We start from the raw sequence: 15,946 nt of genomic DNA on the forward strand, positions 1-15,946 counted from the left end.
TTAGGATTTCAGTATGTACTGTATCTTGGGCCCTGTGGTCATGAGTTAGTGCACTGCTTTCAGTCCACCCTCCAGGTACCTAAAATCAGTATTTTGGAGCCTCTGATCCTATGCTCTTCTTCATGAGTCAGATACTTTCTGCTTACTCTGGAGATTTCTTCTCTGATTACAAAATGGGAGAACTTTGCTAGTCATCAGTAATTTAATTATCTCCATTCCTGAAGCTTTCAAGACCTCATTCCCTCTCACTGCAGCTGACCATATTGCAGAAAGGCATTATTTTAATATGGATGCTACACACAAACAGAACAAAACAAACATATTTGCAAACACAGAGAAAATGAAAACATGCTTTCTGCTGAGTATTCAGAAAAATTAATGGTATATGATACCTATGTCTGTTGTTTCTCAGAGTCCTGGTTTCCAAAGAGTAGTAAATTTGTTCACAAATTGCAGTTCACACTGCCTGTGTGTAGTAATGGGAAAAAAAGGCATTTGTCTGGGAAAACTTAGCTCAGTCCTGCAACTTGAGCAGTGAGCAGAATGGCCAGTTTGCTTTTGCAGAGTCAGCACGCATAGTAGATTAAGCCAGAATGTGTTTCCCATCTGCCTCTATGCAAACACATCCAGCATGGGGGCAAAACAGGAGGAGCTAGAGGACACGTGTGCCTGCAGGGCCAGGACGTTATTGGCACCACAGGGGTATGGTGGATGGCTCCTGTTACTAGCTGTCAGGAGAGCAGACCTTAGGCTCTTCAGAGATCTGCTTGGCAGAATACCATGGGATAAAGTTTGAAGTGAATAGGAGTCCAAAATGCTGTTCAATATATATGGATCACCACCTCCAAACTCAGGAGCAAAGAATCCCAACAAAGATGCCCAGCAAGATCATGGAGCAGATCCTCTAAGCTGGAGAGACACGGATTTGATGGCTGGACCACTTGGTGGTTAAGGAATTGGTTGGATTGACACGAAGAGCTGTGATGTAACATCCCATCCTTATGGGGGAGGGAACATGCAAAATTCAAAAACCCTTGTGGTCAAAAGTAAAACAAAAGTCAGAGGGTCCACAAAAACTCACAACATTTTATTAGTAAATTACACACTTGGCATGGAAATTGGTATTAGCTAGTCCCCGACCTACCATATAAGCACATGGCAGTGGATTTTGGGATGATGGAAGAAGATGAAAAGGAAGAGAGAAGGGAAGAGATGAATTAGAGAGGGAGTAAGAGAGGGGAGGAAATGGCAGAAGGAAGGCGGGAAGGTTCCGGGAAGGGAAGGGAAGGGAAGGTTCCAGGAAGGTTCCAGGAAGGTTCTGGGAAGGGAAGGTTCCGGGAAACTTCCGGGAAGGGAAGGTTCTAGGAAGGGAAGGTTCTGGGAAGGTTCAGGAAGGGAAGGAAAGGGAAGGAAAGGAAAGGGTAATGAAGGACGGGTTGTCAGGGGTCGTGAGTGTTCTTGTTTCCTTCTTTACAGTCCATGCCCACTTCTTTACCTCATTTGTGTTGCGCTGTGTTGGGCTTATCTACAGGAGCCAGAATAGGATTTTTGTCCTGGAAAAGTTCTGCACTTACCTCTGTATGTCCCCCATCTCCCAGCCATGTCATGTTCTTTCCCATGGCTTGTTACTACCAACAATTCTTGGCTGTTATTACCAGCATGGTTGGCTCCACAGCCATTGGGCTATCAGTGTTTGAGACATACACATTTAGCATTGTCTTCTAGGATTCTACATGTGGTTAAAGGCTCAATGTCCAAGTGGACAGAGATGAGTGGTGTCCTCAGGGTTCGGAGTTGAACTGGCACTATTTAGCATCTTTGTCAGTGACACAGACAGTGGGATCGAGGGCACCCTCAGCAGGTTTGCCACAGACACCATGCTGTGTGGGGCAGCCACATGCTGCAGAGAAGGGATACATCCAGAAGTGCCTGGACAGGCTGGAGAGAGGGGGCTGTGCAAACCCCATGAAGGTCAGAAAAGCCAAGTGCAAGGTCCTGTACCTGAGGCAGAGCAATCCCAAGCACAGATACAGACTGGGGAGAGAACAGAGTGAGAGCAGCCCTGAGGAGAAGGACTTGAGGGTGGATGAGAACTTTGACATGGCTGGGCAATGTGCGCTTGCAGTCCAGAAAATCACTGTGCATTAAAAGCAGCTTGCATTAAAAGCAGCTTGGCCACCAGATCTAGTGAAGTGATTCTATCCCTCTATTGTGCTTTCATGAGACCTATCTGGAGCTCTGTGTCCAGATCTGGGTTCCTCAACATAAGAAGGACAGGGACCTGTTGGAGCAAGTCCAGAGGAGGGTCACAAAGATGATTAGCAGCCTGGTGCACCTCTCCTCTCTCCCATGGCTGGATGGGACTCTAAGCAAACTATTCTAGTGGGGGGTGTCCCTGCCTGTAGGGAGTTTGGGATGATTTGGAGATATTTGTAAGGTCCCTTCCAGCCCAAGCCATTCTATAATCCTATGATCCCCTTCTTTTCACTAGGTTTGTCTGGGCTGGTCTCTATGGAAACCAGTGAAACAATTCCCCTTGATATGAGTTTGCAGAAAATTCAGAGATGGCTTCTGCAATCAGGAACCTGATGTAGTTCTGGTTTTCACTTAAACAGCAACAGTGGACAGATATGATGTTGTTTTCAATCAAAGTAAACAAACAAGGCTTGTTGAGTACAGATCTGATCTCCTCCAGATGGAGTGCTTTATCTTGCACTCCATCTGTTGTGGGGCAGCAGAAAAGCAAATTTCATATCTATTGTTTAGGGTAGCATTACTCTTGGATGCTTGGGGCACTGGATATTCCCACAGGACTGTTCTGCAGTTCCACAGCTAATTGAAACGGAAACCAGGGGCATGGTTCTCAGGCAGCAATATTGCCAGGGGGGAGAAGGAAAGACTGCTAGATTCACCCAGTGTCACCAGAAGAAGATGCTGATGGGAGGCCAATGAAGATCAGATGAGTCCTTCGAAATCTGCATTGGCCTCTGATTTATGTTTGTGGTGCAAGAGAAAACCTGCAGGCCTCTGTGTTTGCTGGGAGAGCCCTCTGAGAGAAACAGGGGGATGAGACTGAAGAACATACTGGAAGACCTAAAACAAGACAGTTCATGCAAGAAGAATTGCTGTGATTTTGACAGAGCTGAAAACCTGAGCTACCACAGAGTAGCAAGGCATGTGTAGCCACAGGGGAAGTAGAACCTTGATTGAGGTAAAGGATTCAAAGGACATGAGTGAGGTTTACAAATAATCACTGCTGGAAAACTGCCTGGAAAACTCTGACAGCCCCCAAGGAGATGATTTTGGAGCATCTTTTCCAGGAGAGAGGAGGCTCTGGCTTTGCATCTCAAGTGTCCCCTACCTGAAGTTTAATTGTCTTCCTTTCTTTCTGTCTGCCACCTCTCTCCTGAGCTGTGCTCCTGTTTGGCTCACACACAATTGAACAATGTAGTTTGGGTTGCCAGACTTTGCCTTGTTCTTTTCCATTATTAATCAGCTGTCTTCTGCTAACACATTGACAGGGTCAGCAGAGCTGTGCAGCAGCATGCAGAGACAAGAAAATGCCCACACCTACACTCATTCCACACAGAGCCCCCACGCACACCCCCCACACACCCTGCTGGTGTGTCATGGACTGAGACACCCTGCTTTCTCTCTCATACCTTTCATTCCTTGCCACAGCTTGAAATTGGCATGATTGCCCACATGGCAGGCTGTGATTCTTTGTTCATTACTCCTCAGAAAGCAAAGAGATTATCTAGGGTCAGCGTGTCTGAGTTGCCTGAAACAGTCAGTGTAATTCTAACACTGCATGGCAGACCTTGCACTTAAATGGGTTACTTGAGAGACCAAGAGAGTGTCCTCCTTTAATATGTGTTAAAAGGCTCCCCCACAAGTTTTCTGTGGACTAATCCTCACTATCAAGCTCAGGATGAATTAACTGATTAGAAAGACAAGTAGACCAACAAAAACAAACAAGCAAAAGGAGCCAAATTTAGCTCAAAATGAAATCAGCAGATTTGAGGTGAAAGAAAAGCCAGGGCACATTTTTGGGCAGATCTACATCAAAGTAGGCTCTGTGCTTTAAACAGTGGTGAGAACAGTGTACTTGGGACTCTGGGTTTCAGCACCCTCACCTCCTGTATTTGACAGCCTGTTCACTCACAGAGAGACCAAAGAAAGACTTCCAAGTTTGTAGAAATCAAATAGAGGGGAGTCTTTTTCTGTACCCTAGACTCTCACAGTTGTGGAACTAAAGGTCAGTGCTGAACTCTACCCATTGCTCTTGGTTTGTTTCAGTCCTACATATATCATTTATTCCTGGCAGAAAATTCCATGCATTAATGTTGGCCTGATTTTCTCTTTGCTAATGGAAGAGAAAAATAAGAACTTTGCACAATTGATAAATAATATCCGAAAGGACATGTGAAAGATAAGTCTTTTTGCAGGAGCTGCATATTTTCCAGATTTTTTTAAGGCATTTCATGACAAATCACATTAGACATGAGGAGAAATATTTTATTTGCAAAGGGTATTTAAGGTCCAGAATAGGTGAGAGGTTTTCAGAAGTTGGAGTCTAAGAAAAAGATTTATTCAGGTCAGGTTAACTCTTGAGATAAAATGATGTGCATGTTGCCCTTCCAGTGTCTTTTCTAACCATATGCTTTGAAGTCTGGCAAATTTTTTTTTTTCTTTTTTTGTATTGAGGTTCAGAATATGAATGAAACTTAACAGACAGAAACTATACAGAGCTGTTGGTATAGTTTATATCCCATAACATTTATAGGAAGCAAGATAAGGAATAAGCATTTAAATCTCTCAGTGGCTTTCCAAACCTTAGCTAGTAAATAAAATAGTATTTCCAAAGATGGCTGTATCTGTATCTGTTTGGACATAGTTTCAGCAGTGCTCTACCTGCAGCTGTGCAAAATCACTGCAAAGTTCAATTCCGTGAAGAGATGAAACCACTACAATTCACATGCCAACCTTTTCCCAGAAGACAAAGCTCAGTGTTATGTGATACATAGTATTATTTCACACAATATTATTTCCTATGCAGTAATATTTGGACTGAGGTCCAGTTTCAAGCTCTCAGAGCACTTGGAGGGAAGAGTTGTCTCCTGACTTCTCTTGTCCCACCATACAGTCTTCAAGAAGTCTTTGTATCCCCCATAAGCCTCCTTTTTTAGTTCTTTAACTTTTTCAGATGAATTACTTGTTTCTAAGTAGGCAGTTCCAAATCTCATCCAAGGAAAACTGCTCCCTTCATGTTGATTTCTCCTGTCTTCCTGTAGAGTCAGTTCCACTCCTGACCCAAAGACATGCTATTACTTCTGCAAGTCTCTTAACTAGGATATTACTGTTTATTCATTCCATGGCCTAGATAGTTGCTAGATAAACATGTTCATTTTTAGTGGGAATTGTTGGCTTATCTTAAGAAATTGTAACTGTATTTATGATAGGTTCACATTTTGTTCTTCAGATCCCGTTGGCTCAACAGCCCTTTACTCCCTTACAATCTTACTGTCATTATATCAAATTTCCAGAATGTTCCCAGTTCATGCACCTACTTTGCCTTGTCAAAAACGGATGAATAAGAAAGAAAAGAGACGGGGAGGAGGCTGATGTTATATGTTAGTATGTTAGTCTGGTCTTTTCCTGACATCCAGTCAGTGAGGGCCTGGGTGTTTTTTCCCTACTCTTCCCAGCTGATGACTGAGGACTCCAGGCTGACAGTATTTCTCTAACATAACCCAGTGACAACAATCCAATCCCCATGTGGCCGCAGAGTAATAACTTTATGAGTAGCAGGAGGGTAGAATTACTAAAAATGTTTCAGTATCTTCCTGGGTTAGGTCCATAATTCTGCTTATAGTAGAAGACATGAATATGTGACTAAGGCCAAGCAGGTAATGATACAGCTTTTGATATTAAATTTTGTGGGGTTGAACCCTGAATAAAAATGAAACTATTCTCATCCCTCAAATTTTTTGAAAGTTATGAAATATTTCCTATCCTCAGGGAAACCAGAGCACCAGGAAGATTATTTTTAGTCATGTTTTTAAAAATAATTTGTTGACTTCACACAAATGATTTCATGGAAGAAATAATTTTCTTCCAAGTGAAGACACTTTTTAAAAATTTTTCTTATATTAAGACTTTCATTTCTATAATTTTATTTCCTCTGAAACAATTTCAAACCTTAAGTATGTCATTTACCTATGAATCTTCACAGTTTAGATTTTTGTTAATGCAAAGCATTACAAAATATTATAAAATTTAAATGATAATACTAGATTCTCATAACTAGTTGGTTTTGTTCCACTCACTCCTTCCTGTGAGCTGAATATTTGTTCCTGAGCTAGAGGATCAATGCATCTTGAGCTGGTACTTGTTTTGTGATGGAGGATTTGAAAGCATGCAGGGTACCTGTGTGTTACTGTGATTTATGATGTCTCCATGTCTCCATTACTGTTCCCCTCTAGCTGGTGAAGGAAGACAGAATCTGCATATAAATTACACTGGGAATCACCTAGAAACATCTACCTGTGGCCTGAGAGGGAGAATGGGGCAGTCTGGCTGCAATCTAGCACTGCATGTCATTCCATCTGCGTGGTAGCTGGTCCTGTGTTGAATCTCCTTTGTGGCGTACAGCCCTGTAACTACAAGTTGGTCAAATTCTTTCTTTGTCTCACATGAGAATGGATTTATCATTTGTCTTTAATATCTTTCCCGTGAAATCAGGTGTGCCCAGCACCCAGTAGGTATAAAAATTATAAGACAAATGTCCTTAATGAACATTTTGGCATGAGAGAATTGATTTAGAGAGCTAGAGTGTGTCAAAGCCACTGCTTTCAACTTTGCAGGCTGTCATCTTAAATATAAATTACGACAGAGAAAGGAATAAAAAATAATGCCTTTGCTCAGAAAGGAGGAAAGGTCACACCCAACAGGCCTCGGAAATCAGAAAGTCATGAATGCAGCAGTGCACTTTTGGTTTTACTGGTTAACAGTTTGTACTAATTTTAGAAGTAAGAAAAAAATGAAAAGAAAAAATAATGAAAATAGCATCTAATTCATGTCTATTCAACAATAAGGTTTTATTGGTACTTGAAAATACTGAGTGCGTGGTACCAAGTTAGTTCTTTGATGTTTTTGAAATCATATATAATTTTCTTTTCGATGTTGTTTTCAAGTGTATTCATGCAACATGGATTGTAAGCAGTTGAGCAGGTGTGTGTGATGTGACTGGTGGTGGCTCAGGAGCTGATAGTGAGCAGCCATTAAGGAGTTTTTCAAAAGGTAAAAAGGATAAGCAGAAGAATACTGCTGCCAGACAGGGAGCTGTGAGCTTGGGGACTGTAAGCATCCTTGAAATGTACAGCTGGTCTCTTTAAAGCTCAGCTGGGCACTGAGAAATGGGACACTCCCTGCTTTTGCATCACAATCATGGCACCAAGAAAGTTTAACCTCCAGTTTTCATCAGAAAAAGTGGAAGCAGTCTGGGAAATTTGAATTGATCTGAATAAAGAGAGCAGGTCTCTGAGCAACCTGACCTAGCTGAAAATGTTCCAACTCACTGCTTGGACTGGGTGGCCTTGAAATTCACCTCCCAGCCCAACCCATTCTATCATTCGATAGTACAGAAGATAGCTTGCAGGTAGATGTTTTGCTCTAGATTTGCATATGGCAGTTTGAGTTGATTTTTTTTTCCTTGTCTATAACCTTAATCTCTGAAGCAGTGCAAAAAACACTTATGGAAAGAGCAGCATATGCATATGTTTAGTCCTGTATTAAATCTAGCCTCTTGAATCTAATATCATAAAATAGGATTCTGGTTACTTATCTAATGTCTTAGTGGCATGCTGCTAGTTCTTAGTGGAAGTAGCAAACTTCAAGTACTCATTCTACTCACAGGGTTCAGAGTGTTTCTCCTCAAATGGTATGAGTCAGCTGATTTTCTCATGATTGTTTATTTTCACAGAGGTCTTTCTGTCCCACTTATAAAAAGAGAACATGAATGAATGTTATAGGATATGTCCCACATGAGAATATCTAAATATTGTTGTCTTCACTGTCTGTCCTGACCTGTTTGCTTTCTTTTTTGGGTAACTAATTTCTCCCTGAAGTTTTGCCACATCTATAAACCATAAAATGCTGCAGATGGACTTTCGAAGTTATTGCAGATGATCGACCTAAGCATCAGACTTGTTAACAGAAAAGAGGAGGATCAACATCAGTAGAAGGCCTCCCTAACACTTCACTAACACAGAGCTTATATTCTCTTTACTAGTGACCTATGGCTGCATAGTCCCCGTTTTTCCGCTGTGCTTGCTTCTGAGGGATCTCAGCATCTCGTCTTGTGAAGGCTGTCTATCCACTAGGCTATACTTAGTGGAGGGTTGTTAGTATCGATATTTTTAGTATCTGTGTAAAAGAGCAAAATGAGAATATGTGATGTTCTTACTGCAGAATATGATGCACCACATGCAATGGCTGGCTTCCTGTTCAGCAGATGTGTTATTTCTCATATTATGATTCAGACAATGTGTTATCTCTCCCCTGCAGTATGGGATAAAGAAGAAGGAAGAAAAGGAAGCAGAGGCCCAGGCTGCACTGGAAGCTAATGCTGAAGGGAGTCTGACACGCCCAAAGAAGGCGATCCCTCCTGGCTGTGGGGATGAGGAGGAGGAAGAAGAAGAGAGCATCCTAGACACAGTCATCAAATACTTACCAGGGCCCCTGCAGGACATGTTCAAGAAGTAATAGCTGCAGACTGTTAGATGGGCATAAACAGTACTGCAAAGGATTTCTCTTTTGCCCAATGGGGATTTAAATCTTGCCATTCATCCCGCAGTCCTCCCCACCTCTACCCTCTACTGCTCACTAGGAGTCCCTTTGCTTCCCATTCCCTTCCAACTGCCTCTTTCCCTTTCCTCTGCCCATCCATTCCTTGATTTTGTACATAGTCACATCCAGTAGATGCCTCTGAATGGATGTAAAGATTAAAAAGCTGCAGACTACACAACTTTTATTATAAGCCATAGTACTGTGTATGTTAAATACAGCACATCAAGCATAGAAAAGGAACAATCTCATTTCCATCCAATGCAAGAACGAGTGTTCACTAAGTATGAACAGTGGCCTCTTTAATTTTTTAAAATTATCTTATTTTTATTATTGATAATAATTAATCATTATTATAATGTTCCTATTGATTGGGTCACATTAGCCAATTTTTGTTGAGCACATCTGCTCTCAGAAGGGATATCTCAGTTCTCCCATGGAAGCAGAGCTTTTCTGTTTAAATTCCATCTGTGACATAAATAAAAGATCTTTTGGAAAGTAAATCATGCATGACTTACACAGCTGACATCACTCAGAATTGTGGAAGAAGTGAATCATCTGCCCTCAGATGCTGTAGAAGTTAAATGCCTCAGAATCTAAGCAAGAGTCATGTTACTTTGGGAATTAGCCATACATTTACCTTGAATGAACAAATTGGTCAGGCACTTGCCATACAGAAACCATAGAGGAGGGCACTATGCTCTGATAGAGGACCTCCCAACCCCTCTGAAGCCAATGACAAGTGTATTTGCTGCTCTGTTTAACCAATCTTTCTCTTTCTGCCATATTCAACCATCCTGTTTCCAGCAGTGCTTGCAGGTTGGACATTTGGGTCCCAGCACATTGCCATGGCTGTGTACTGCCCACCCTTTCCTGCAGTGTGTAGGAGTGTGTGGTGGTCTGAATGTTAGTCATGGCAGACCTATAAATATTCATTACGTTTATTGTGCTAAATTACTGCATTGCCTTGGGGAGGTCACTTATTTTCTGCCCCACTGAGATTCTTCACCTGTAAAATGCAGGTTTCAGTCTCTACCTACTGTGAAAGCGTAAAGTGAGGATGCTTCTTAGTGCTCTGCAGGAGCTAATTAATATTACAGAAGTATGTGGTATCCCTTGATGCTAGCAGGGTGGGAGAAGATTTTTTCTCACCATTATCTTTGTGGCCTTTTGCAGACACAGGTACAGAGGTCTCCTCAATGAAACACTGCAGATATCACATAATTGCATAAGAAAATCCAAATTCTATGGGAGATGTTGACTTGGTAATACCTACATAGATTCAATACATAGATATTTTGACCTGTTTTGAACACAGGTCCTCGTGATCAGGTATCTGGCTTGTCATCTGGAGAGCTAATCCTGAAATTTTGCATCTGGCTAGGTCTCTGTAGTTGATGCTGTAGACTTACCATCTCAGTCTCACAGTCTTGTCAGGAGAATCAGGGTTTAGCTGGCAGAACTAACATTGCTTGTCCCTGTCCTGGGAACAACAAAAATTTCCTAAGTACATGGATGAGATTTGAAAGCAAATACACTCTTTCTTGCTGGCAACAAAAAGGAGGATAATATCAGACACTTCATTATGTACCTAAATTTAACATTTTACTTCAATGGATTTTCTATCCACTCATTCAGTGCAACTGAGTTTAGGCAAACATCTCAATATTATCCTGAATAAGATCTTTTAGAAGACATGTATCACCATTCCAGGTAAGCAGAAGAAATCTGTACCATGATTAAGGAATTGAGCATGAGAGCTCTGTACCTTCCAGTAGCATCTGTTGCAATAGGAAAAGAGTATTTTGAAAGAGAATAATATAATATGCCCTCCTCATACAATTTTTATTCAGGTGTTACAGTCCTTGCTTCTTCTCAAATAATTTCAAACATAACTTTCTATTGAATCCAAGGCAGAGACTGAAGAAGTTTGACTGATATATAAGTCAGAACAAGTTGATAAAGATGCAACTTGTTTCAGGCTGTATCTATGAAAAAGACTTGTTTGTTCAAGTACAAGCTGCCAAGGGCTATCCAGAAGGCAAGTTTTCCTCATTTGGATAATGTCAGTGGGACTTTTATCCGCCTAACTTTCATTTAAAGCAAGATGACTGCTTCCCTCTGGAGACTTTCAATAGACCCAGAACACTTAATGAATCTGTGCTTGGGTACAGCATGGTAGTGTTTAACAATTTACCATTTTCTAGGAAGAGTGTCCTACTCACCCCATGCAAATTCTGCAACTAGTAATTTGAGGCTGTTTAAGTAAATCTCACAAAATTGGAAACTCTATTTCTGTCACAGGGAGAGCAGCTCATTTTAATGCTCTGCTGCAGAGTATCCAACATCCCCAAAAGCTAAAAAGCAGAGCCTGGCTCTTCGTTTCAGCCACTCACTGGTCACTAGATCTCCCAACATAGATCACTGACATACAGAAATCAATACTTTTGAAATGCCTTGATTAATCTCTGTGGCACGCATCCTCTAACACATAAGTAAAACCAGCAGAAATGTGCCTGTGCTAAAATGAACATGTCTATTCATATATTCCCCTGGCCTTGTGCTGGAGAACTCTGCAAACAAACAAACAAATGAGAAGATAAGCTTATTCCACTTCACTTTGGTTTTTCTCTACCACTTGCTTGCTGACCTTTCCCTAGCCCCCATTACCCATTCCCTTCCTCATCCAACAAAATGCTGTTCCTGATTTGCTGTAAGATCAGAATTTTCCAAAATGCTGTAAGATCAGAATTTTCTGCCTAGCATTCTCCTTGCAGAATTTTAGTTCTGATTGCTTTCACAGTCTCTCTGGCAACTTGATTGTGCATGTTTGTGCACCCATCTGTGGAAGGTGGGGAAATGGGAGAAAATGGGGAGAAGAGAGAGAGAAAGGAAGAGTGTTTGGTATCATTTTAGGTAATTGTGCCTCAGCAGCTGTAACATTGAATGACTGGTCTAAGTCAGGATCTTGTATAGACTGCAGTAAAATTTCTTAAGCAGGTAGTGCTATCCCTGGGCTCAGAACAGTAAAAATACTGTCCTTGTGAGCTGAGCTCCTGAGCTGTGTGAACATCTGGATTAAACACCTGATGAGGGCCATAGAATCATCATACTGAGTCATACAGGCCTCATTCCAGGTTCACAGAGTAGGAGGGAAGGGGAAGGTGGTTTATTAAACAGTGTTTACTGAGTCTTTTTCATTGTGGGGGCTTCCCAGCTCAGCCATTTCATCACTTCTGCATCTCAACTAGCCACACCTGCACCAGCCCTTCCTCCACTGACAGGAGAGAGTTCATCCAGGTGTGAGCTGCTAGTTCCCATTTTCCTTTACTTGCCATAAGAAACACGACAGAAGATCTGCCACAGGTACTGGATAGGTTTTGCTTGGTTTTGCCTCATATAACTTCGGCACGTTGCATGAGAGTGGACCTCTCCTCAAGTCATTCCACAGTCCTGAAGTGCCTAAGCCATGCTGAACAGACTCGAGAGCAAGGCACTCTCCCTTCTCTTCTGCCCATCTATTTCCCTTCCCACTCAGAACTGGTTGCAAGGGACACAGACACCTTTGGCTCATGTGTGGAAGTCAGAAACATTGTCTCACACAGTTTTCCCCTTGGCACTCAAGCAGGTGATGAAGCACTTAAACAAGAGACCAAAGAGAAGCATGGTTCATTGTTTGGATTCTGAATATCTTTTTGTCTTTCATGGCATTGTTTTATTTGCATCACTGGTCTGTTCAATCTCAGGTAAATGAGGTATTTTAATTTTATAGCTCGTTTTTATTTACACAGAAAGGTTGTTGGCTAGACACTGCAGTCATTTTCCCTCACAACTCCAAGACCTTACAGGTTAGTAAAAAAATAGTCAAAGGGCCTTCTCATTTGGAGGGTAAATGATTTAGTTTGCCGTTGACCTTGAGAACTCACATTTATATGTAGAGAAAGCCATATGAAATCAGACTGCAATATTAATTATCAATGCTACTCTTGTGTTTAAAACGAATAAAACAAAACATAAGACCATGTGCTTAATCACTTTGGAGTTCCTGTCTATGTTTCTAGTATCATACATTGGCTCAGATCTCTCCCAGCCTCTCTCCTTCATCAAGAAAGACCATACTAGTGCTGCTGAATACATCTTTTTGCCAAGCTTTTTGTGCTAGAACAAGCATTGTTAGAGATTAGTTGTTGTGATCTAAGTGTAATGTCTTCTGTATCTGAAAGTTGTCTGTATTTGTTCTGAATATATGTTATCAAGATAACTGTTTCTTCATGCACTGAGTTAGTAAAATGTTTCAGTACTGTCATTAAAAAATTGCCTGTTTCTCTCTTTCATACACACAGAGAAAAATTTAACTTAATCATGCATTTTCTAGTAGAAACGCTCCCCAGCTTTCTTTCATATGCATGCAGTACTTGAAGATGATTTAAAGTAGAGACATTGTGAATGTGATTTTAATTTGTTATTTTACTGGTATTTTTCCCTGCATGATGTGGGTAAATGGTATGATGTTCTTTTAAAATGGAATCACAGCCAATAAAAAACCCCAGTGATTTCATAAATTGTTTGCAATGCTTTCCTGTGAAATTCTATCAGGCTACATTTGGAAATCAAAGCATGGTAGCTCATATACAAATAGAATGGTAACAGAATTGAGGAGCAACATGGATGTTATTAAATAAATATGCTCATTGTTTCATTTATCAGAAACACTGATGACTTTTGATGTGTACAGGTGATTATCAAATTTTAAACAAGTTTTGTTGCTAGGAATTAATTTTCCTTAAGAAGAGCAGAACAACACTCCTTTGAAAGAAACATGGACATTTAGCTATGGTGTAGTGAGAATATGTTTGGATCTTAAGACAAAAAATGTGAAACACTGATTTGCAATGACATGAAATGTATCTCAGGATCCAGAATTTGTAATATATACAACAAAACACTTTGAATAACAAGTTCCACACAGCTAAGCCTCATTTTACTTGCTTAGGCACAAATCATGAGCTGTTGTATTCAGCATGAGTGTTGCATCACTTAAGAAAGAGATATTACCATACATCTCATAGGAAAACCCAATACCCATTTACCTACCTTTCCTTAGGACCATTATTTGATCATTCAGTTTTTTTGGGGTGTTTTACTAACAGAAGCAGCCACAGGACTGTCATGGAGAATCAGGCCATATTATTTATGTGCCAGAACACCTACTCAGAATTTGAGCCCAACACTGCTAAAACTGACACATGCTAATGCTGCTGCAGCCTATGAGTTCAATGGCAGGCTCTCCATGTGCTTCAGGTTCCAGGACAGGTCTGTGTTTGACAAAGGTAACAGGGCAAGAAAATACCATTCACTGGTTTCCCCAAGAAACAGACAGCTTAAGGGAATCAGAGCTATCATATCAGACAAGTGTTGGGGATAAGATCCAGATACTGGAGAATGAAAGCAAGGGATTTTGAAAGGCTTCATTTTGCAATGGAGGTAAGTGATTATTTTTAAATAGCTTCTGCTTTCTTATTTAAAAAAAAAAAAATCCAGTGGTTAGGCTGGTGCAATCTACCTTTTCCCATTTAAAAAGTACATTTTGTCAGGTAAAATCCTCTCCAGAGAAAAACAAAAAAAGAAATCATCACAAAGGTCTTTGGGGTTAAAAATTTCTCCAGTTATGAAGAGACATTAGTGATTTATTTCTCAGACACTGATCCTGGGATGAAAGAATGAAATTATTAGCCCTTCTGCAAGATCCTTCTCTTCACTGCCAGCAGGGGTGGCATGGACTACATATTTGGGGCAAATATTTAATTTCCAAATGAAAGTCTGGATGTAAAGATACTCATCATGGTCCTGATTAAGTCCATTTTAATGTGTTAATTTCATTTTCTTCCTGAAGTGCCACGAATGATCTAGGGTCCATAAAGCTCTCTCTGAAAATGTGTTTTAAATGAAGGCTACTGAACAATGCTGGCATGATGCTGTTCTGTATATTGGGATCCCCGGCGGTTTGTGGCAACCATAAACATCCCCAGTCAAAAAATCCCAACTGAGATTTTTATTTCTTCTGTAACTGACCCTCCCCTTTTCAGTAAAAAAAACCCCAAAAAACCCACCACCAAAAAACCCCACATCAAGAATGTAACTGCACTGGAGTATTTCTTGTTGAAGATAACTCTGCTACAGCCTGTCACCTGTGATTTTACGGACAGTTTGAGATAGGTGGTAAAAGTATTTCTGAAAAAGACAAATGGCTGGAACGTGTGATGTCAAACACCCATGTTTTCCTGAGCCCTTGGTACTGAGAAGCTGAATTCTGCTAGTGCTATGAGATGGAAAAAAATTTTTCATTTGAGATTTGCTTTTCTCAGAAAAAACTATTTTTGTATGAGAGGGTCAGATATAACAATGTATTTGGGAACCTCAAGCTGCAGCAGCTGAGCATATTATGAATTAGAAAAGGACTTATTTAAAACCTGTGTGGTGAACATTTCAGCTGGGCTATGAGACGTTTAGACCATCACAAACAACAACTGTGTGACTGAAAGTATAGTTCATTTCTATTAAATTTTTAATAAAAAAAATCTTTAAATTTACAGATAATAGAACATAATTTTTTCAGCTGCTGGTCAAAAAAAGTCAAACCCAAGAAAAGCCAGTCTGCACAAAAAGGGAGAATGTGTACTGAAATGTAATTAAGGTAATCATACTTCATAATCTGTTTAAATTTTCACTTTACTTTTGCTGAAGATAGCCAAAGTATGTGTATGATCATTTCTAATTTGTTTATGTGTGTCATCAACCTGAAGCCAGTGTATGGCTGATATGGGACTATCAGTTTCATAGCTGGATAAGCTGTGAATTTTCTGCATATACAAACCCAATATCTAGCAGCTTGCTTTTAAATTATTGAAATTGATACACATTTTCAGGTTTCCATATCTTACCAAGACCTGAGCAGACACTCATCAGACATTCACCCCTCAGCCACAAAGAAACCTCTTTTTTGTGAAGACTGAGCATGACAAATTATAGAATTGTGGAAGGAAAAGACTTTTAAGATCCTCAAGCCCAGCCATCGATGTAGCTCCCCCCTATGCTTACC

The 15,946-nt window shown here is 40.6% G+C and overlaps 1 protein-coding gene across 1 annotated transcript in view; it reads left to right on the forward strand.

Annotated features, from left to right (window-relative positions):
* CPLX1 (complexin 1) overlaps positions 1 to 13,409 on the forward strand; it is a 107,937-nt gene extending 94,528 nt beyond the window's left edge. Inside the window, exon 4 of the mRNA XM_054652505.2 lies at positions 8,569 to 13,409. Within this exon, the coding sequence (XP_054508480.1) occupies positions 8,569 to 8,766 (198 nt within the window). The 3' untranslated portion in view covers positions 8,767 to 13,409. The remainder of the gene's footprint in view (positions 1 to 8,568) is intronic.
* The last annotated feature ends 2,537 nt before the right edge of the window (positions 13,410 to 15,946 follow it).

The sequence above is a fragment of the Agelaius phoeniceus genome, chromosome Z (assembly GCF_051311805.1).
Source record: "Agelaius phoeniceus isolate bAgePho1 chromosome Z, bAgePho1.hap1, whole genome shotgun sequence".
NCBI classification, from domain to species: domain Eukaryota; kingdom Metazoa; phylum Chordata; class Aves; order Passeriformes; family Icteridae; genus Agelaius; species Agelaius phoeniceus.